A 23,832-nucleotide genomic window follows, 5' to 3' on the forward strand; every position below is an offset into this window, starting at 1 on the left:
ATGCCCCCAGTTTTGGGATGTTAAACTAGTAGGTCACTTGGGGGACTTTCAAAAGTGATCATTGCTAAATGGTGGCTTCCCCAAGTCAGACAAACCTGCATTCATTGGACACATACTTATCCGGTAGATACTCTGTGCCTAACACCATGCTGAGGGGCCAGGAATATGGCAATGAGCTCAGGGACCATGTGATGCCTGGTGCTTCTCCAACGTGGGTGGGCACAGCCCTGAATCAGGATATATGGCTTGACAAGCAGAGCACAGATTGACTTTTAGCTCCTGCCTTCCCCACTTAGCTGGATGGAGGGAGAGAAACAGTGTCACACGATCTCACAGATACGTACAGAACGGTAACTCTGATGAGTGCCACACAGGAAAGAAGGCCCTTCCTTGTCTTGAGGGACTTATATGGGCAGCTGGCCACTCAGGGGGATCGGGGAAGGCCTTGCTGAGGTGCAGTGCTTGACCTTGGACGCACTTGAAGTGTGACTAGGAGTTAATAGGCAAAGAGGGAGGGACCAGTGCTCCAGGTAGAGAGAAGAGTGTGTGCCTGTGCTACTTTTCCTGAGGAGCTGGGGAGGGAGAAAGAGCTGAAAGGAAGACAGTGTGAGATGAATCTGGAAGCACAGGGAGGGGACTAAATCAGTATGGTGAGTAGAACGTGGGAGGGGAAGGTGAGAAAATGGTGAAGATACTGCCTAGGTTCCTCTCTGCCATGTGTAATTGGATGAATGGAGTACTATATTTGGCCTCATCCCAGGGCTGCCACATACAGTTGTGTGAGTTGTGCACTGCACAGGGCATCTGGCTGAGTGGGGAAGGCAGGAGCTAAAAGGCAATCTGTGCTCTGCTTGTCAAGTCATACATCCTGATTCAGGGCTATGCCCACCCGAGTTGGAGAAGCACCTTCTGATAATTTGCAAAAAGGAACCATCCAGTTGGCTAGATAAAAAAGGAATTAGGCCTTTTAACTCAGGACCACAGGAATCCAGGCAAGCCCACATGGGGTGCCAGAAGTGGGGGCGGGCTGGAGGTGGTAAGGCCAGGAGCAGAGTACCCGGATGGTGGAGGCAGGGGCTGGAAAGGTTGATGAAAAAATGGGAGAGTGCAAAGAACACCAAGTTCAGTTTATTTATCCTGCAGTGTCTGTCTCTGGCCTTTCCTGGACTCCTGACCCACAGGGAGGGATCCTGCCTGTGGCTCACCCTTCCTGTTATTTTTATGCTTTTGTTAGATGCCTTTGATGGGAGTAGATATGGAAACCTAGATTGTCAGGGAGGAGAAGCAGCCGAAGACCATCCAGTTCTACTTTCTTGTCCTAGAAGTAAGAACACGGCGGCCCAGAGGGAAAGGAATCCTCTTTCCCATGTCCCCAGGCTGGGACTAGATCCTCGGTTTCCTAACTTAACCACACCTTGCTGATCTTCCCTCTAATAAGAAATAGATTGAGCTTTTGCAGGCAGCAAACCGCACCTGAAAGAGCAGAGGTATTGAGTTGGGTCAACCTGGATTTGGATCCCCACTTGCTATGTCTTTGCTGTGTGATCTTGGGCAAGTTATTTAAGCTCTCTGAACTTTGTGTTTTCTACCTGTAAGATGGAGATGAAAACACTTTCCTTGAAGGGGGGGCTGTGAGAATTAATGTGAAGACTCTAGGGCAGTGTCTCTTTGCAAGCCATGATCCAGATTCCATTCTCCACTTCTGTGACCTTCTCCAGCCCCTGTTTCTTCACCTACAGTGTCTCTGTTCCTGAGAGTTTGGCAGGGATCTACAGAAAACGTATTTCTTTGGAAGGTCTTTGTGCACCACTACCTAAATTCTGCATATCACACTATTGAGAAATGATTCTATGTTTCCCCCTAACCTAAGCCCAGCTGAGCCCTAAGATGCAAATGGCAATTGACCTCTGGCCCCTAAAGCAGCCCTCTCCTTTCCCCCCATGATGACTCTGCATGGATTTCAGGAAGCGTCATGTGAAAATAACACCTTCAAACCAGAAGCAAAAGGAACTGGAAGGCTTTTGCAGGAAGCATAATATAAAGAAGGTGGAGGCTGGGAGCTCAAAAAAAAAAAAAAAAGAAGCAATCACAGGGAGGTTTTGTTTTTTTCTTTCAAAATGATTTTTGATGGCACATAGTTACTTTTATTTGTTCCCTGACTTTGAGAGGCTGAGAAGTAGCAGTCTTATTTTGAATATCTATTGTTACTCCTGAGATTTTATGCAGAATAGAAAGGATTGTTTTGAACAGTTTCTCATGGACAAGTGGAAGCTGTACCCTCGCTGCAGATGATTCATCCAGGAGAAATGATATATAAACAAGACTGCCTGCCTGGAAAGCGGATGGGAGGGCGGGAGGGTGAGGTATTTCAGAAGGGGCTTTTTACTCCCATGCCAGCGAATGATAAAAGCTAGCTCTTGAAATAGCAGGGGTGCTGTGGAATGGAGGTGTCAGAAAGTTTTACAACCTTGCATCTCATAGTTAATATCAGAAAAAGCACTTCTTAAATCTCAGACTAAGATCAGGTGCTTTCTCACAGTCATGGTGTATTGCTAGGTTGATTCAATCTTCAGCCCTGTCCTGTGAGTGTGATGTGAAAAAGCATGGGCTCTGAAAGCTGATCAAGCAGAGCAGGGTGAGGCTGAGAAGCACCCAGGCTGCAAAATGTTACGAGGCACCTATTCTCAGCATCATACAAGTGTACGGTCAGCATTTGCATGACTCTCAGAGTGAGAGCCTCCTTCAATTTGCACCTAGGGTGCTTCTCTGGCCTCATCGAGTCCAGGCTCTGGAACTGAGTTAGAATCAGGGCTCCATCACTTATTGGAGGTATAACCTCAGAGAAGCAATTGTAATTAGGCTTGGCTATAACAGAAAAACCCAAAACAGGGGGTGGCTTTAACGGGTAAAAGCTTATTTCTCTATTACATAAAAATATAGAGCAATACAGGGGCACCTGGGTGGCTCAGTCAGTTGAGCGTCTGACTCTTGATTTCGGCTAAGGTCATATCCCAGGGTCCTGGTATTGGGCCCTGCATGTATGGAGACTGCTTGGGATTCTCTCTCTCTCTCTCTCTCTCTCTCTCTCTCTCTCTGCCCCTTTCCCCTGCTCATACTCTCTCTTTCTCTCTCTCAAATAAAAAAAAAAAAAAGTAGAGAGAGAACAATACAGAGGAGGGCTAACATAATGTCTCTGTTACATAAGGTCACCAGAACCTACCTTCCTTCTAGCACATTGTCCTGCCATTCCTGTGTTTTAGTCCTCATGATCCGAAAGGGCAGGCCTGAAGGTTCAAGATGGAGACATCCGTGTTCCAGGAGGCAGGATGGAGGAAGGTGCATGAACCATGTGGACACATTACTCACTTGAAAAAAAATCAATAATATGACAATGACAAAAACATAGATCAGACTTTTATTTTATTTTATTATTTTTTTTTTTTTTAATTTTTTTTTCAACATTTTTTATTTATTTTTGGGACAGAGAGAGACAGAGCATGAACGGGGGAGGGGCAGAAAGAGAGGGAGACACAGAATCGGAAACAGGCTCCAGGCTCCGAGCCATCAGCCCAGAGCCTGACGCGGGGCTCGAACTCACGGACCGCGAGATCGTGACCTGGCTGAAGTCGGACGCTTAACCGACTGCGCCACCCAGGCGCCCCGTAGATCAGACTTTTAAAAACCCATATAATACAAAAAATAAAATCTTTTATTTTTTGGATTATTAAATCATCAGTAATTGTTACTTCTATCGATGTCACTCCAAATTCTCAACATTAGCATCCAGTTTATTATAACCGGGCCACAGTCTCGCTCCCTGCAACTGAAAATGTTTCCAGGTGGACCCCTTCTTATGCATCTTCATGAAATGTCCCTAAAGCCATAGCTTTGGGAATAGGAGAATTACCCAGAGTGTGAAAGTAGACATCCTTGTATTTGCCTACCCAGCATTCATTCCCCATTTTGGTAGTGACACCCCAGTTTCGCTTTGGGATACTGCTGGTTCCTATTCCTTGTAGATTTGGTAGAAACTATTAATTGGGCTTCAGGTGGGAAGGGGTAGAAATGTAACGCAAGCCAGAACAATAGCCTCCCTCTTTCTCAGGAATTTGTCTCTTGAGTAGAGACAGAAAAAGCACAGTAATATGATCAGGGACCATTTTTTCTAGCAGAGGCATGGATATCAAAGTTCTTGAGCTGCCCTGGAAGCTGTCTCTTTTGAAGTCTGACTGTTCAGTTAGTCCTTCAAATCTTGTTCATGATGCCCCATATCCTTCCAGTAAATCTTTATTTCCGTTAATTAGATTATGTTTTTGTTGCTTGCAACCCAAGAACCTTAAATGACACAAGTAGTTATTCATTTGTTCTACCTAAAGATTTGGAATTGTATAGGCTGGTCTGACTATTGTCACTCTGGCCTTTTCTTTTCCAGAATCTCCTGATGAGGCCACAAATGCCTCCGGCCACACACTTAGCCCTGCCCTGCTTCTGAGCCAAATGAAGTGGGAAATGAAGGTAGGATGTAGATTTAAACTGTCCCTCTTATATCTGGGTTTTAGTGATTAATAGGGCTGTTAAGACTAAGACCAATAAGGTGGTAAGCAGGATACCAGAGAGGAAGTCCCAGGGGCCAGGCTGAGGAATTACCTAGAAGGCACCAGTCCAAGGAAGGAAAAGGCCAACATGCTATGTAGACTTCACAAAACAAGGAGTGTTGCCTGTCTTATTCCCCACTCTACCCCTCGTACTAAAAGCCAAGTTTGGCCATGATAAGCACTCAGGAAATAGGTGCTGAGAGAAAGCAGTAGCATTAAGAAGGGCTGAGATTTGTGGTGGCAGAAACCAAGTGAAAGGGTGAGATCATCTCACAGAGGTGGAGAGAGGTCAGCAAGCAAGGGAGTACATACGTAGAGTTGAGGGTACGGAGGCGTTGGATTCTAAAGGTGCCAACCAAGGCAGTCACTGTGATGTTTGCTGTTTTTCCACCATAGTTCCTGTGTTCCTCTCTCTGCTATTTACCTCTCGTAACCAGAGTCAGACCCAGAAAAAACCTATTGCTACCACCTTCGGCTTCTTCCCTCCTGTACCTGCAGCTCCCCTATGGTTTGCCCCAGCCCATCAGAATGACATTCCACCTTGGTCCCTTCTCTTGAGTGCTAATGCTTTCCCCTGTCCTAATCCCTAACACGGGGTCTGGGACTCTCATGCCCTGCCTTGCTCTTCCAAGTCCTCCTAAGACCAAAGACTCGCTCCAATTTTTTTTTTTTTTTTGACAGGTCCTTAAGGTGTGGCCACCAAGATCATGCTTCCTAAATGAGGACGTGGTTACTAAAATCAGTAATGACAATATCTAACGTTTATTGGACACATATAATGGTCAGCTCCCATTCAAAGCTTTTTCACTTTTGTGAAGTGCTCACCATAACCCCATGAACTGAGTGTTATTGTTATGGCACAGGCTGTTCGTTGCCTTCCCAGCCTTTACGCTCCCAGTCACAAGTGTTAAAGACTACACATCACACACTGCCTTGTGACTAGGAGTGGCCAACAAAGTCTACATGGAAGTTGCTGGGTGAGCTTCAGAGAAAACTTTTTAAAGCAGGTAGGGTGTCTTTTTAAAGCTCTGATCTTTTTCTCCTTCCTCTAGGCTGGGATGTAGCCATGGCACCTGGAGGGCACCTCATAACCATGAAGTGACTTTAGGACAGAAGCCACACAGTGGTGGAGCAGAAATGTAGAAGGGGCCTATGCTCCTGATGACTGGAGAGCTGCCCCACCTCTTTAGGCTTCTTTTATAGCAAAGGAAATAAATCTCTAACTTTTTTTTTGGTTGTTCTATTGTATGTGACACAGTCTACTCCTGATTGATGAACTTCTTTCTTTTTTTTTTTCAATATATGAAATTTATTGTCAAATTGGTTTCCATACAACACCCAGTGCTCATCCCAAAAGGTGCCCTCCTCAATACCCATTACCCACCCACCCTCCCCTCCCTCCCACCCCCCATCAACCCTCAGTGTGTTCTCAGTTTTTAAGAGTCTCTTATGCTTTGGATCTCTCCCACTCTAACCTCTTTTTTTTTTTTTTCCTTCCCCTCCTCCATGGGTTTCTGTTAAGTTTCTCAGGATCCACATAAGAGTGAAAACATATGGTATCTGTCTTCCTCTGTATGGCTTATTTCACTTAGCATCACACTCTCCAGTTCCATCCATGTTGCTACAAAGGGCCATATTTCATTCTTTCTCATTGCCATGTAGTACTCCATTGTGTATATAAACCACAATTTCTTCATCCATTTGATGAACTTATTTCAATTAAATATTTAATATATATGGTGGGGCAGACATATATAGTGCTCCCCAAATATCTCCATGCCCCTCCATATTTCTCAGTTTCCCCTGCAGTTAGGTTGGGACGATGTCTAATTTTGAACAATGGGCTCAGAGCAGAAATGACATGTCACTTCTGTACTAATGCATTTTGGAGCCAGTGTGCCTTCTCCAATTCTCTCTTCCATGCTGTAGTAACCCTGGACGCCACTTGATAAGATGGAGGTATCACAGGATACAAAGAAATGGGATCCTTGAGTCACTGGATGTAGAAGAGCTCCCATGAACCCGCCTTTGGGTGAGACTATGGGTGAGTGAGAAATTAACTTCTGTTTTGCTAAGTCACTGAGAGTTCAGAGTTTATTTGTTACTGCAGCATAGGTTAACCGATCCTGACTAAATATGCCTCATTTTATAAACCAAGAGATTGAGTCTTTCAGCAGTTAAGTAACTTGCCCCAATCAAAGGGGCTACTTAGGAACCAAGTCTATCTGACCACAAGAGCCAACCTCTGTGGTTTCCCATTCCCTCCTTGGCCAGTATTGGCCACGCTGGCATTCCTGATTCTGTTGGCTTCCTGTCATTTGCTTCCATTCAGGTCGGTTTTTTTCCTTTAGCATCATCTGTCCCTCTGACCTGCATAGACTAGAATGCCACATGCCCAAAGCTTAACCTGTGACACTCAGTTTATAGAATTACATCTCATATTGTAATTCTTCTTGGAATTTATTTTGAATCTTGGCTGGTTGAGTTGGCCAATACTAAAAATGGTTGCTTAGCATCTGGCTTCTATTTGGTCCTTGGCTAAAACAAAACATTCACAGTTGATTTTCATCACCAGGTTTGTAGTATTTTCTGTTTTCTTTCCCGAACACAGTGAAGAAAAAGAAAGTGAGATGTGGCCATTATTCTGTATCTGAATTATCTAGCTTGGTGGATTGGAACAAGTTGCTCACAAGAAAAGCTCATGTATTCAACAGATGTTATATTCCAGGGGCGTGATAGATTCTGGGAATGCTGGGAGAATTTTACCACACAGTCCTTACTTTAAAGGAGCGCCCAGTCTAAGGACCTGTGTAAATAAATAGAATGCAAAATAGTGTGATAAGCCCAAAGAGAATCAGCGTGTATCAGATGCAGTGGTGACACTAATGGGAAGATTGTCCTTTCTAACTGTTCCAATTCCCATAGGAAGAGGTTTTATGCCACAGCTGGAAGAGTTTTTCAGAGACTTCTGAGTACCGAGTGTTGTGCTAAGCATTTTCCATAAATCAAATTTCGTCTCCCATTTACAAGTATTGCATCTTTTCCAAGGATGAGTCAACTGTTGCTCAGAAGGAAAGAGAATTGGTCAAGGTCACACATGCAGCATCTTAACCCAGTTCTGGCCAATTCTAGCATTTCATATTTCCCCCAGAGTACCAAGCTCGTCCCTCTGTGGAGACAGGTGGGTTTATTCTGACAACATAAGCCTCCATCGTCTTATCCAGCGAGTTTCCTGAGACGGGCTCTCCACAGTTCTGTCGCAGCGTGGGCTTCTTGGAAATTCGGTTCTCCTTCTCAAGGCCTCCCTACCTGCTGAGCCTCATTCTTCATTCTGAAATAGGAGCTGCCCTGTAAACAGTATCTGGTGCTCACTTCCAGGCCTCCGGCTGGTGGAGCAAGAACATTTCCAGTGCATATGCTTCCTTATTCTGTAAAAAAAAAAAAAAAAAAAAAAAAAAAATGTGTTTATACTTGGTCCCCTCTGAAGCCGGACGACGCCCATGATTTGTCCCAGGTCCCAGCCAAATTTGTTGGCTGGGCTTTTTCCAGTCCTTTACACCCCAGAAAGGGAGAGCACTGTGTCTGCCCTCTGGCGCCATCTACCGGCACTGCTCGAGTCTCCGAATGAGCCCCAATTAATTGGATGAATCTTGTCGCTTCATTAGCCCATTGGGTTTTTTTCTTCACAGACTAGAGGGCGACCAATTAGTAAAGAGAGTAGATAGCAAATATAGCTCACCTTAAAGAGGCCAGAGTCTCCTTTCTCTCGCGTTTCCTACCTCACCCGTTGTGACATTCCTTCATCTTCAATTCTTTCTTCCTTTTGAAAATATTTATTTTGTTCTTATATAGAGATCAGGGCATGGGGCACACAGCTGCACACCTGAGCAAACACAGGGGCTGACTGATTTGCTGGTGTAATGAAAAACATTAGTTTTGAGCTCATTACTCTGATTCCACAATGGGCACCAAATCCCACTTAAGACCCACGGAGGAAGTCTTCAAAGGGACACTGCTCCAGGTCTGTGCCTGGGGAGCCAGCCGCCCCTCTGAGCATTTGCAAAGGAATAACCCACGTTTGGAGACCCAGGCCTGTCAGATCAAAACCAGGCCTGGCCTCCAGACCTTGAAACAAGTCGCAACAGTGAACCTTACTCATCCATTTTCAAAATACGGCCTGTTCTCTACAAAATGGAGCAAAGCCTCTCAGATTGGCGCTGGCTGCTCTATTTGATATATTAAGGAGAATCTTGACTCTTTCCAGGTTTCTGCCAGTCTGTTTTAAATCCAAATGGCTTGGCGAAGAATGGTTTTTAGTTATTTTTTTGTTTGAAATGGAATTCAAAACAGCAGGGGCATAAAGCCTAGCTATGGATGGAAGAGAAAATTAAAAGGTCCCTGGAGTCCCCCACTCACCTTTCACATTGAAGGAAAAGGAATTAGGGTTTCTGGTAAACCGACTGTCTGTTGAAGCACCACTCAGGGAGGGAGGGTGATATTGCTGAGCCGTTGAAGTTGTCAAGATATCTAAAGATTTTGATTTCTTCAGAGGCAGAATGATCAAGAGCTCAATTCTAGAGCAAAACCCTGCTCCTGATTCTTACAGTCATGAGGACGTAGCCATTTTTTGGGACCTGTCTGAGTCCGACTTCCTGGGAGCAAGCTTGTGATAGCTAGCTAGTAGGACTGTTGTTAAGGTTGAAAGAACGTAGCACTGGAGGCATTTACCACTCCTCCTGGCACATCTTTCTTTTTTTTTTTTCTTTGAAAAACATGTGACTCTTTTTTTTTTTTTTTAAGTGTATTTATTTTTGAGAGTGGGGGCAGGGGCAGAGAGAGAGGGAGACAAAGAATCTGAAACAGGCTCCAGGCTCCATGCTGACAGCACAGAGCCCAACACGGGGCTTGAACCCTCGAACCGTGAGATTATGACCTGAGACAAAGTCAGACACTTAACCGACTCAGCCACCCAGGTGCCCCTGGGCGCATTTTAAGAGCTTCATAAACAGCTTAAGGTCAAGATCAGTCTCTTATAGCCAGGAATTAGATCTTCTGCCTGAAGCATGAAATGTGTGACTTTTAGAAAACGCCTGGGTTCTCTGCTCACTGTCATCCAACCTCTCTGGTTGTTTGAGACCTGAGGGTTAAGATACTGTATTTGGACATGTGGTATTAAACTGCACACCATCTGGATCCACCTGCCCCATGGGCTCCTTCTTTTCCCATCCCCTCCTCTGATTCCCCTGGAGGGAACCTTACGTTCTAACCACACTGGTCTTCTGGCTACTTCTAACACATGCTTTTGCCCAAGAGAGGAATGCTCTCCCCACCCACTCCCATATGCCTGACTAATTTCCTTCAGGTCTCAGTCTAAAGGTCACTTCCTTGGGGATGCCTTCCCTAATGACCAGACTGAGTCAAGCATCTCCCCACCCTTCCACTGAATGCTCTGGAAGTGCCTTCATAGTATCTACAGTAATATTGCTTGCACATCTTTCAGCACTTTGCAAAGTGCTGGGCTTCATAAGCAATTGTGATCATCTTTTTAATGATCTGTTATATGTCTTTTCCTTACCTGACAATAAGTAGGCAGGAACTCTGTCCATTTTGTCCATGAACAGTTGATGCGTGGCTAATGGGCCCTGGAGTCCTGCTTGCCTTAGTCCTTGATGTCCCCTCTCTCTGAAACACTATCCCCCCATTTTTCTGTCAACCCCCCACTCATCTCTTTTAAGATACAATTCCAAGTCGGCTTCTCAGTGAAGCCATTGCTCAACTCCCTTAGGTGGGGTACTTGTTCCCAAGGTACATTGTTTTTATGTCTGTCACAGCAATTAATATATTGAATGCCATTAGCTTTTGATAGTAGGATTGATGCCTTACATAGCTTCTCACTTCCAGTGTTTAGTGGGTGCCTGGCACCGGGGAGGCATTCGATAAACATTGAGTGAGGATGAATACAGTAACATTACCTTCTGAGAGAGTGATGATCATTCAGTGCCATGTTAGTATCTTAAGGCAGAAAGATTTTGGCCATATACACCAAGAATTGGTCAGGTATTACCTCCTAGAAATGTCTTAAGCCACACAGTAGACTCATCAACCTTTCTTGGTATCTCACACTTGCAACACTGGATATATCATTCACTTCTTATGCTTATAACCAGTTCTAGAAATTTTCAGAGATCTTTCATGTAAAGATCTTTGATTTGTTGTGAGGAGAGAAAAAATATTTCATGGCGCGTTGGATTCTTCTCAGAATTCAGTCATGGAGACAGTCTATTGATTTTTTTTCTTACTTTTACTACTTCAACAATTGAATTGTGGAAATACTATTGTAGATACCGATACTGATACAGTTCAATGAGTAGGAGAGTAGAGAAAAACACAGACCTGAATAGATGGGCTTCCCGACATTTCATAGTCTTGCCCCGAGTATCTTTGACTCTATTCTAATTGGCCTAGATGAGTTAATATTACAACAGCAACCAGTATTAATAAGTAGCTATTTTTTACAGAGTATTTTTACATATTATATTGTTTAATATAGTCCTCCTGAACATTTTCCATCCAGAGAAGTATGCTTTGATAACTTGTACCTGGAGCCCCCAACTTGTTGTAAGAGATTCAAGAATGGATCATGAATCTTGACCCAGCTTTTGAAGGGGACTAGATGCCCCTCTACCCTGGCCTGTAAAATGTGTTGAGAGTAACAAGAGTAATCACAAAATAGATGGACCAGAGTCCATCAGGACTCTGTTTGACCTCTAGCATCTACTGTTTTGTAAGTCCTGACATTGCTTTGATGATCTCTTCCTCCCTCTCTTTCTTCTCCGACTCTGTGGTTTGATGGGACTCCAAAACCCTAGTATTGAAGGTTGACCTACACCTAAGCCACTCAGTATGTCCCTTCCCATCCCTCAGCCATGGTGATTGGTTCAGGGAGGGATATGAGACCCAATCAGACCAATGAGACACCATCCAGGGAGGAGGCAAGTAAGTGCCATCTCCATCTTACTTTTCCTTATGGACAGAGAGTGGGGTCTGCTGGACAATATCACACGGAGCCTGAACAGGAAGCTAACACTTCCCATAGCAAGCTGAGTGAGGGAGGGAAATCAAAGCCTGCTGATACCATGTGAGCCCTGTATATAGCCAGGTTTAGAGCTACTTCTGCTGATGGCTTTTCATTGATTTATTCCAATAAAATTGCTTTTTACTTAAACTGAATTTTTTTGTTACTTGCAACCATAAAATTCTAACTGATGCACGTCTGATTTGCCAGCACTAAGCTAAGCCCTTTTACGTATATCAGCTTCTTTAATCATTGCAACAACCCAGTGTGGGTAGATATTACCATCTCTACTTCATAGATAATGAAATTGAGGCTTAGGGAAATTAACTATCTTCCCATTCACAGCTAGAAATGTTCAAGTTGGGATTAGGGTTCAGGTCTTAGTCGCTGCACTGTTTCCTGGGCACAGCTGGAGAATGGTAGCATGCTCCTTCTCAAGGTCCCACATGCTGTCAGGCATCATCCATTTCTCTCCCTCCCCTCCCCAGCACTTCTAACCTAGTCCCTCCTTTTGCTCTTCCCCCCCTCTCCTTTTTTCCCCTCCTGAAACTTGAGTTCAAGTCTCCAGGGAGATAAACATGAGCCCCTCCAACCAGCAAGCGCTGGGAGCCTGGGCTTAGTCATTCCCCTGCCCAAGACGTGGGGATTGCTGAGATGACCCCTGTGTAGGCTTTCTGGCTTCTTTGCTATGGAAGTCACAGCCCTCCCCTGGGTGCCAGAGATTGCTCCTTCCTTTTCTGGCCCAGAGCCATTCTCAGAGGCTTCTTTGACAGCACCCAGGGCAACCTGGGCTGATAGGCACCCTGCCTAGATAAGGCATTTCACTGCCTGGGCATTTGTGTGCAGCTGTCTCTGTTTGAAATCCTGCCTCTCTCTGACTTCACTTCCTGAATGTGCTGACAGGTCTCTGAGCCAAGCCAAACAGGTTCCCAATACCGTGCCTGCAGAGCATTCCCCTGTGAGTGCAGCTGGGGAAACAAAACTTTTCTCTAGCCCGTAGAGAGGACCTGCCAGCCCTTATATGACCAAGAAGCAAGCCCTCTGAGACCTTGTTGAATCTTAGTGGGAAATGTTTGCATTTCAGTTAGGGTGGCGTGTGTGTGTGTGTGTGTGTGTGTATGCACGCACACTGGCTGGGGGTACGGGGTGGGGGGTTCCTGATTATTTCTTCTTAAATGAACAAGTCTACAGTGAAAAATGACTAATTCTTGCTTTCCTACTCTATATAAGGGCTGTACATTAAATGATCCTCCTGGTAACCTTCTGAGGTAGCCACAGCCGGCCTCATTTTCATAAACGAAGGGATTGAAGCTTGGCACTATTAAGGCACTTGCTCCATGCTCCTCTAGGTATAACTGCAGAGCCCGGATTTAACCCCTAGACACTTGACTCCAAATTTCATGGTCCCCTCTAACTCGTAAAATACTTTGATTCTTCATATATTTGGAAGGGTAGTGAGGAAGAGCGGAAAGGGAGAGACTCTAGTGTCTTCCCAGCCCTGTGAAGTGTAGAATAACAGTGTCTGTGGCAGGAAGGTTGTGAGGCTCAATTGGGATATAAATTCATGTGGCATTACTACTCAGGAGTTGGGACATGTGTGTATAAGCTCTTTAGGGTCAGGAAGACCTGAACTCAGCTTGGGCGTCCACCAGTCACTTATTCCACGAACACGAACAAGGCCTGAAGCTTCATTTTCCCATCTACAAAATCCAGCCCTTTCATTTGCCTTGTGAGACCCAGCACAGTGCCTACTACATAGTAGAAATGTGGTAAATGGTATCTACTATGAATATTATACAGGTGTTTTTATTATACTTGTGGAAGATACTGTTGGTTCCTATTGGAGTTGGGAAGAGCTAAACGATGCTACAGAAACAAGCAACTCTCAAATCCCTGTGTCCTAAAACAACAAAGGCTTCGTTCTTGCTCCTGTTAAATGTCTATTGTAGATGTGCTGGGCAGGGGGAGGGACGCTGATCTACATTGTCATTATTTAAAGACCCAGGTTAATGGACACTCCGTCTCTGTGCTTCCATAGTTGGCAAGGCTGGGAAAAGGAAGCATGTTGAATCTCTCACTTGCCCTTAAGGCTTCTGCCTGGGTATGACAGATGGCACCCCTGCTCACATTTCATTGGCTGACACAAGTTGCATGGCCTCTCACCCACCTTCAAGGAGGTAGGAGATGGGGAAGTACTACCCTACATTGTACCCAAGAGGAGAGCTGGAAATATTTTGTGTAGGGTGTTAATGACCATCCACCAACCCAAAAGCCATCCTCCTTCTCACTTCTTTCTTGCTATCAGAGCCTTGATTTTTTATTTATTTTAAAAATAACTTTCTGTGTTCACTCTCCCATGTGCTTAGAAAAAGGTGATCCCAAGGGGTGAATCATGACTGTAGGCCAATTATGGTAGTCACATTCCCTTGCAGGATATATGCATGTGACCTGCTCCTGACCAACAGGATGTGAGGGGAAGTCTACTGGGGTGGAGGTGGGCAGCTTCTAGGAAAGGCTTCTCTTGCTAATAAAAAGAAAGATTAAAAAGAAATTTTTAAAAATATTTACTCATTTTTGAGACACAGAGAAAGAAAGATTTTGAGCTGCGGAGGGGCAGAGAGAGAGAGACACAGAATCTGAAGCAGATTCCAGGTTCTGAGCTGTCAGCACGGAACCTGATGTGGGGCTTGAACCCACAAACCGTGAGATCATGACCTGAGCCGAAGTTGGACGCTTAACCAACTGAGCCACCCAGGTGCCCCAAGGGAAAGATTAAAGTAAACATCCTTGCATTGCTAGTGATTATTGTGTTTACCTATGATGCCAGGAACTGCCAGAGCTATTCTGAGGCCACACAAGGAACTTCTTTGACACACCACGAATGGTAACATGAAAAGATAGCCCCCAGGCCCATGATGATGTCAGTGAACGAGGTCATTGAGTCCTGGATTGGTTCATGTCTGGACCTCTTGTTTAAATTGTGTCTTCTGTTACTGGCCCCTGTAAACATCCTAACTGTTAGTGTGGTCAATTATATAACAGCCCAGGCTCCTGCCCACCTTTTTCCAGGACTTACAATAAGGTCAGGGAAAATCCCTTCCTCTGAGCATGAACCTGGATGAATCAACTCTCTGGAAGAGATTAGGCATCAGCTTCTGCTGATGGACTGACAGTCCTGAGATCTAGGAAATACACACATTCTGTCCAGGTAGCCAGTGAGTAGCAATAACCTAAGAAGGCTGTAAATTAATGATCTGGTAATCCAATAACGAGGCAACCATCAGGCACTGTTCTTCAGTGGATGTACATGGAAGAAGTTTGCATGGCAAGAAACTGTCAGGGCTTCTCAGGACTGTAAGTGTTCTGGCCCCTCCAGAGAGGAGGGGTTCACAGCAGGGCAAGGAGAGTTCACTACCCGTTGTTGTGGCATGGATGAAATATCCCAGGGGACTATCTGATTACCTTTGCTCAGATGGTGTGCACATCAAAGAACCTTCTGATGACTAATTCAGTTCCTCAGGGTCCTTGATGTGGAAGCAGGGACGTGCTCTGGGTAAGGAACCCAGGATCACCAGGGCATCTGGTTCCTGGAACAATATAGGAGAAGAGTAGGGTTCTTGAAGCCTAATTGAAACCAGCCAGTGGTTGAGGGACCTTGACAAAAGCTCTTAAGACTCACTGAGAGCCTCAGTCACTGTGTCCGCGAGACACGGCCTCTAACAACGACGTAGCCAGAGCAGTGGTGAAAATGAAATGAGATGGAAGGGACAAAAGTACTTTGGAAATGATAGGAGTGTGAACTGGTACAAATCGCATTGCGCATCAAGCTTCCTTTGCTCACTCTGCTCCAGGAAAGTCGACCATCTCTTGACCCCTAGGGTGCCCAGAAATCATTCCCAAGCTTTCCCTCATGCTGCACCTCCACCTGCTGCCCCTTCTCTTCTGCTCTTCACCTGATGAACTCATCATCTAGGAAGTGTCAATTCCCGTATTTCTGTAGAAAGGCCTTCCCCCCCCCCCCCCCCCCCCCACCCCTCCGGTCCAGTTTGGATAGTTTTTCTCTTTCACGGTGCTCAGTAATTCTTCACTGTGCTTGTCAAAGTGTAGAATCATACATTTAGTGGTGATTTCGATTTCCTGTGTCTCTTACAGAATAAAAACTCCAAAAGGGGAGGCATCCTGTGGATCTCACTCTCCATCGTATTCCTGGTGCCTGGCACAAAATAGAAATTTAGTGCTGCTTGATGAATAAAATGAGTGTCGCATGAATGTAAGGTGTTAATCATGCAATTCCCCAATGTAAGTAAAAACACTGGTCTCTTCATTTGCGTCGAAATGTTTGTATAGTTTGGGTCAGTTAGTCCCACGGAGCTTAGTCAATTATGGGGGACAAGATAAAATCAGGCTTGGGTCCTGCCTGCAGTGGTGAGGTCACAAGTCTTTGTCTTTTACATCTGTTTATTTGAGCATCCTGACACTAAGCAGGTGGCCTCTGGACCATTTTATAAGAGGATTTTCTTTTAGATGTCAAGTCGACCCAGTGAAGAGAAAAGCTTAAGTTCAGGACAAATAGCAAAGGTGTCGCGTGAACTTCCTGATATCCCTCCGCAGGCCTAGCTTGCCAGGAGGTTGTGTAGGAAGAAATGTGGCATAACGGAGCTGGGCCCCCGTTATCTCCTCCCCATCTCTCCCCCAACCCCAGGGCGGCGTTAAAGACCACGGACCTTCTAAATTAAACTGAATCCTGTCCTTGGTATTATCCTCCTTACCCAGCCTCTCCTCTCCCCCAGTGCATCATCCAAACTGTTACCAGCAAGAATCTTTCTCAAGCTGACAGTGCATTACCCTGCTCTGCTTTCTTCTACATTTCTCTGTCATCTAGAGGGTGACAGCCAAACTCAGCATGGAATGGATATTACTTCACAACCTGACACCTCAACTTTCCTGCTTCAAATCTCCCTTCATTTTTCTTCTCATACATTCATTTCCAGCTTACAGCTTCCCGAACACGCCATGTTTTCCAATGCCCCTGTGCCCTTGCACACAAGTTCCTCCTCCAACCTTCCTTTCCTGGTGAGTTCCACTGGCTCAGCTCAGATGTCACTTCTCCTCTGAAGTCTATCCTGATAACGGTTCCTCCTTTCCAGATCTGGCACCTCTTTGTGCTTCATCTCTACGCTTCTCCCCACCAGACTAGGAGTTCCTGGAGAACAGAGATTGTGTCTTGCTCATCGTTGAACCCCCATGCTCAGCATAGGGCCTCAATGAGACCCAGGCCTGGGGGAATGCCCTTCTTTGGGATGTCAGAAGTCCACAAGCAAACAACTGGGACCAGAGTCCAGAGTTAGGAGGAAATAATTTCACATTCTGTGGCTAGCCCATATTCTAACATGTTCCCATCTTCCACAACACTCCACTTGACCCATATAGAAGACCCATGGAAGCAAGGGTAGGACAGAGTAAAGGACATTGTCTTTTTCTCTTAGTTCCACCAATGCATATCTTCTCTGACAATAAAAAGACATGGGGAATAGACACTTTAGCATGATCCTTATCTCTATCCAGCAAATACCAAGTGCTAACTCCGAGACCCCTGAGATACATTAACGTTACAAACAGAAAGTCCTCTCTGCCATTGCCAATGAAGTGGTTGCTTTGATAAAGCCATATCTGGAACTATTTTTTTGTGCCTGCTTAATGGTTACATAGTATCCTTGCCCATTCCCACCTCCACGCCTAATGTTTCAGGCTGACTCATTTTATGTAAGATGCCCACTTGCATTAGCAGAGGGGAGAATGGACATTGTGTGGCTGTAAGAATATGCTAACAGTGTAATGATTTTAAGAACACTCATTGAAAACTGGACTTTAGAACGTTCACTGAAAATTGGCTGGGCTTGAATTTTCTGGGGGTCTTCAATCCATCTGGAGTTGCATACCTGGAAATGGATGAGGTATATTTCACTAGAAGAAATTGAGATCTGGAATTATTTTGGAGGAGGTTTTAAGTTCAATTGCTTGTTCACTCATCACACATTTGTTGTTTTATAAACATCTCCTAGTACCAGGCACTGTACTAGTAGTCTGGGGTCCACAGATGAGTGGGATATGGCTCTAGCCAAGAGACAGAGAGTTTCACAATAATACTTTGATAAGTCTATCATAGAAGTTTTGATAAAATGTTATGAATGCTCAGTGGGAATATTCGTTCCACCTGAAGATAAGAGTTAGCAAGGAGTGCTTCATAGAGAAGGTGCTGTGTGCCAAGCCATGAGGAATGAGTAGGATTCATCAGCTGAACCAGATGGAAAGGTATTCTGGGTAGATGGATGAGCACAAGCAGAAGCATGGAAGGGTGAAAAGGCATATGGGATTCAGACTCACACAAAGGTAAGTTTCTCATAGTGAGTGTGTAGGCCTTAAGTTTAGGAATTACTAAACATTTTTGAGTCATGGGACTCTATGAAAACCAAATAAAAGCTAATGATTTCTTCCCCCAAGGGAGCGTGTGTATGCACGTACACATATATACGATTTTGTAGGCATTTTCATTGAGTTCATGAACCCTCTGCCCCAATGGACACAAAGTGTTAAGAATCTCTGATGGAAATACACATATATAAAACAGATCAGAAGTGAATTAATGGTTTTAGGTGCCACTAGCTTCATCTCCATTAATAATAACTCACTGAGTGCCAAAATAAAATTAACTTTTGTGTGTCTACAAGTAATTAGCTGATTTTTCTGTCTCCAAAGGTCATTGGTTAATTTCCTCAACCACATGTTTTTTTTTGTTTTTTTTTTTTTGTTACCCCTTTTGTTAGAATGGTTAGAATTTCAGGGATATACACACACACACACACACACACACACACACACACGCATATATACATACACACACACACACACATATATATATATGTACACACATTTAGAATGTTAGTTGAAACAAGTGTGGGGAGAGGCCTGAATTTCAGGCTGCCTTTTTTTTTTTTTTTTTTAAACACTTGGAATCTAAATAAAGCTGGGGAGTGGTGTGGCTTTTCTGTGCTGCTCTGTTGTCTGGGCTTAGTCTACCTTTGCAGGTAATTAATTCCCCAGCCTGCTTATTTTTTCTAGTTGGCTCTTGTTTAGCTTCCATAGAGCCCCACCCCAAAGTGCTTTATTGTCCCTCTGCTGACTATTCCTACATATGGTCAAAATCAACTCACCTTCCGGGTTGCTGACATAGGCAAATTCACTCTTTGGCAAACTCGGCTCTGCTCCCAGTAACCCTTTGTTAAAGAAGTGTTATTACAACGGAGTGGATCTGATAGCTTACAAGTCTGTCCAATCTCTTCCACTCCTAGATACACTCCTAAGGAGAAACTCTTTGTCTTTGGATTTACAGCCACAGGCAGGATATTAGCACTCTCAGACCTGTTGGGTACTGGAGCACTGCTAATGAGCAGACAGCCCTGCCTCAATTAGTGGTTTGTGAAATATTCCTGGATATCAAATTGCTTTTGCTGCTTGATAGTCATACTAGCTCTTGGGATGAAGAGCAACCAAGCAAAAATTGTTCCCTTGTTGCATACTGCCTTGTTGATCTCCTAAGTTATACCTGTAGACAGAATTTAAGCTTGCCATTTCCCCAGAGCTAAGGTTTGATTTACGCATCTCATCGTTGTGTTCGTGTTCATGTTTTCTTGTATGAATCTTTTCCATGTTGTATAGATTACCATCTTTTAAGGCTGATTCTGTAGTAATAACTTAAATAAGGCTGGTTATTTTAGAAACAAATTAAGAAATAAACTGCAGAAGAATCCCAAATGGCAAATGGCTATAGTGGTAATTTGTCTAAGTATAGGTGTTTACTTCAGAGAGACAGAGAGAGTAGGGGAGTGGGGAGGAGGAGAGAGGGAGAGGGAGGGGGGGAATATTAATGAAACTGGGAGAATGTTTCATCCAGATTGCAAATTCTGTGTTGACTCTTCCTAAATTCTTTGCTTCTTAATTACCCAGTAACTTTAGCTGGCAGTAATGTTAACCCCAGCAACTGAAAAGAAAAGCTTCAGTGTAGAGCTTGGGAAGAAAAAAGTAGTAAAGGGAAAGGAATTCAAGATCTGTTATTGGTATTTGAATACGTTTATTGTGACAAGAATGCTGTTATAAATATTCATAAGCAAAGACCATCTTTTTTATCTAGGGATTGTTAAAGATTCCAAATTGGAAGGATACATCTTTTGTAAAAATCTGCCACTGTTCCTCATTTGAGAATTCGCAGCTACTCTGAAATTTCTGCTAACATCATAAATGGTCACAGCACATGCCACTCGGTATGAACCAGACTTTTAAGTTCTTTGACTTCCCAGTGGGCTGTCTGTTCCCCTCCACCACAACCTCCCTTTCCTCAGCCTTCTGAAGGGCCACACTATCCTTTGTAAGCAACTCTATATGGATTGTTGGGGGAGGGAAGAGTATAAGTTGATGAGAGCTTCAGCTACAGTTATTCTCAAGTCCAGCAGAGAACAGTTTTCACTGCCTGATAGTACGAAGCACTGAGAGTGATTTTAGTTGACTCTTTGAACTCTTTCGACTCCATCTAGATAGGTAATCCGTAGGTAATGCAGAAAAGAGGTTGTGGGAGGGGTACTTTTTCAATATTTTATTGTATTTTCTTAAATATCCTTTCTGGAATTTTCAGGAACAAAACATAAAAAAATTATATACTTTATTACAAATGGTAAACTCAGAGTGCTCCAAATCTCTTATTTACAAACAACACTGGGCAGGACACCCAAACAAACAAACATGAAATAACTTACAAAGGCATGAAGCTGTTTATTGACAGTAATCAGCTTTCATCAAATTAAAAAATATATATATGTACATACACAGTTAAGGAAGGCAGGCCAGAAAGAGTTCATCTGCAGGCTCAGCCTCGCGCTCACAAACTCCCTCCCGCCTCCCCTCCCCCAACCCCCTCCCCCCCTACTTTGTGTTCTTAAGGAGTACTACAGAAGCAATCTACAGTCTCTATTGCAGTTTGTAACCCCTCCCCCTCCCCCCTTTAATACTGAATGAGATCGAATGTTAGGTCCATGCAGTTCTTGGTCAATGTTAAAGAAAAGTCTAACGTTCTGTTCGCGCGGGGACAGCCCATCCGCAAAGCGGGGCAGCCCGCAGGCAGCCGCTCCCTGGCCCCACGCCAAGGGAGGGCGCGCCAAGTCCTTCCCACTCGTGCACACTGGGGGCGCCGTCAGGACGCCGCCCAGTCCAACTTGGATACCCTTGGCTTTAGTCCTTGGACACTTTTCTCTCTCTCTTTCTCTCTCAACTTGTCAAGTTCTCAAGTCTGTCTCTCTGGGTGAATTTTTTTTTTCTCTGTTGCCCCTCAGCCCCCAACAGCCTCTCCTCAAAACGTTTGCAACTGCTGCGTTAGCATGAGTTGGCACCCACTGTTAACGTGGTTCATGACTTTCTGTTTAAGCTGTGCCACCTGTTCCCTGAGCATATTGGCCGTGGACGCCAGCTCCGAGTTCTGCGCTTTCAAGGTTTTCACTTTTTCCTCCAGCCGGGCGATCCTCTCCAGCTTCCTTTTCCGGCACTTGGAGGCAGCGATGCGGTTCCTCATGCGCTTCCTCTCCGCCTTGATCCTCTCCTGCGACTCCATGTCGATGGGGGACAGGGGCGGCGTTTCCCCGGGCATCTCGGGCACCGTCTGCGGCTCCTCCTTCAGGGCCTGCAGCCGCGGGTGCTGCACGGGGATCTGCTGGGGCAGGTGGTGCGGCGGCTGCGGGGGCTGCTGCTGCTGCTGGGGCTGCGCGGGAAAGGCCAGGCCGGCCGCGCCGTAGGAGGGCGCCCCACCGCCGCTGCTCAGAGCGCCCGGGTTGAAGTTGCTGAGGTTGGCGTAGACCGGCGGCTCGCTGTGCAGGCTGGCGCTGAAGCCACCGCTGCCGCTGCCGCCCGCCGCGGAAGCCACCGCCGGAGCCACCATGCCCGCCCCGCTGACCGGCTGCGCCGCCGACGTGACGCTGGGCAGCGTGTTCTGGCTGTGCAGTTCGGCCAGGGCGCGCACGAAACCCTCGGCGAAGCCCTCCTGCTCGTCTGTCACGTTCTTGGGGCACAGGAACTGCGTGGGGGTCGGCGTGGTGGTGATGTGCCCGTTGCTGGACTGGATTATCAGGCGCTCCAGCTCGGGCGAGGCCAGCTTGAGCAGCCCCACGTCGGGCGAGGTGAGGAGGTCCGAGTTCTTGGCCCGGAGGTGCGGCTTCAGGCTGCCCACCGGGTCGGCCAGGTTCAGGGTCATGCTCTGCTTCAGGATCTTGGGGTTACTGTAGCCGTAGGCACCGCTCTCGGACTGGAGGAACGAGGCGTTGAGGGCATCGTCGTAGAAGGTCGTTTCCATCTTTGCAGTCATAGAACAGTCCGTCACTTCACGTGGGGTTAGTTTGGGCTGCGCGCAGAAGTTTCGGGGCCGCAACAGCGCGCTGGCGAGCGGAGGACACCCCTCCCGGGGCCCTGGGCAGGGAAAGTTTCTCGAGGGGCGCGCGCACCCGCCGTATGTCCTCCCCCCTGCGCCCTGCTCACCGGCTCGCTCCCAGGCGCTCAGGGTTCAGATGCCGCCAGCACTCTTAACTTGTCAGCTCGCGCGCGCTGCTCGGCTTTGAAAAGTCGCGGTCGCTCACGGAGCGCTCTTGGCGCAGCCGTCCCTGGGAGCCCGCAGACGAACACGCTTCCCGGCGACAGCGGCCCTGCCGGCGGCGGCAGTCAGCGTCGATCCCGCGGTGGCCGGCCGGCAGCGGGTGTCCGCCGCCCGGACTCCGACGACTGTCCCCTCCTCCGCTGCGAGGGGGAGGGGGCGCCGGGCAGCCGCGGCTCGCGCTCGCCCAAGTTCAGCAACCGGTGCGAGAGAAACTGAGCGCACGTCCCTCCTTGGTCTCCTCTCTCCGCCGCCTTCCTGTCTTCGCCGCCGCGGCAGCTTCGGGCGCAGGAAAGCTTTGCAAAAGTTCGCTCCGGGACTCGGGCCACTTGTCCCCTGTCCGCCTGGTCAGGAAAGTTCTTTGCCGCTGCAGCGGCTCTCTGGACTTCCCCGGACAGACTGTCGCCGCTCTCTGCGCTGTCACCAGCTCCGGGGAAGCGGGGCTCTCCTCCTGGGGGCGGCTGGAGAAGGGGCTCTCCGGACGCTCCCCAAAACACCAGCCCGGGAGCCACAGGCGCTAGCTCTGGGCAGTTGGTGAGAAAATGGAAAAGAAAATAAGATTTGCAGCTCGGACTCTGCTGCCGTCTTGCCTGCCTGCCTGTATCTGTCCGTCTCCCTGAGTCCGCGCACCTCCACTCCCGCCTCGCTGCTTCAGCCACACTCAGTGCAACTCTGAGCCCTTATCCAGCCCGAGCTCAACACTTATCTGCTACCAGTCAACCCCTAAAAATAGCCCATGATGTCACCCCAAGGCCTTCCCATTGGCTCGCGTCGCTCTCAAGGGGGCGGGCCCGCCCGTCGCCATGGAGACCCCACCCTAGAAGATTCTTCTCTGGACCCGCGGAGGCTCACGGGATGAGGTAATGCACCGCTGCCCTCCTACAGTTGGGCCCTTCTTTCTCCTCCTCTCCCCCTCCCCCTCCAGCGCGACTCGCGCCCGGCTCTTCCCTCTCCCCTCCCCGGCGCGTCTTTCCCGGCCCGCCCGGTGCATTGTGGGCTGACGTCTTGGGGTTTGACTGTCTAGTGACGGTGGCTGCCGCGAGCCGGGCGGACGCGGGCTCTCGCCGCCTCTGACCGAAGCGGGCTCAAGTTCAGGGCTCGGGCGGGAAGGCAGGAGATGCAGGCACCCGGAAGGCTCGGGAACCCGGCCAGGTGTCTGCGGCCAAGGGCGCGGGGTGGAGGGAGGTGTTTCCCCACTTGGGGGGCTCGTTGTCCCCCACGGGCACTTCGCCTCGGTGCAGGGCTGGAGGCCGAGCGCCAGGCTCTGTGCCCCCCCGCACTTCCGGGGGGCGGGAGCACCGCCCTTAAGGTGGCTCTGTTAAGTCCCCTGTGGGGGCGAGCGAAAGTGGGCTTAAGTTGAGGGGCGGTCTCGAGACAGTGGGCCCCCCACGTTGAGGACGCTCCGAAGTTTGTCTCCCGGTCAAGTTCACGAGCGACGGACAGCGCTGCTGTCTGGCTGCGCCTAGAAACCAAGTGAT

The 23,832-nt window shown here is 47.0% G+C and overlaps 1 protein-coding gene and 2 long non-coding RNA genes across 3 annotated transcripts; 2 read left to right on the forward strand and 1 right to left on the reverse strand.

Annotated features, from left to right (window-relative positions):
• Positions 1-6,527: 6,527 nt before the first annotated feature.
• Positions 6,528-13,019, forward strand: LOC122227365. Its single transcript, XR_006205990.1, has 2 exons — positions 6,528-6,639; positions 12,901-13,019. It is a non-coding gene; the product is annotated as an uncharacterized LOC122227365 (long non-coding RNA).
• Positions 13,020-13,678: 659 nt separating this feature from the next.
• LOC122227366 lies at positions 13,679-15,939 on the forward strand. The gene is made up of 2 exons (XR_006205991.1): positions 13,679-13,847; positions 15,823-15,939. It is a non-coding gene; the product is annotated as an uncharacterized LOC122227366 (long non-coding RNA).
• Positions 15,940-20,360: 4,421 nt separating this feature from the next.
• On the reverse strand, positions 20,361-23,055 carry JUN (Jun proto-oncogene, AP-1 transcription factor subunit). Its single transcript, XM_042952350.1, has one exon. It carries the CDS (start codon positions 22,070-22,072, stop codon positions 21,068-21,070), a length of 1,005 nt encoding a protein of 334 aa, XP_042808284.1. The 5' UTR covers positions 22,073-23,055; the 3' UTR covers positions 20,361-21,067.
• Positions 23,056-23,832: the final 777 nt, after the last annotated feature.

The sequence above is a fragment of the Panthera leo genome, chromosome C1, assembly GCF_018350215.1.
Source record: "Panthera leo isolate Ple1 chromosome C1, P.leo_Ple1_pat1.1, whole genome shotgun sequence".
Taxonomy (NCBI): Eukaryota; Metazoa; Chordata; class Mammalia; order Carnivora; family Felidae; genus Panthera; species Panthera leo.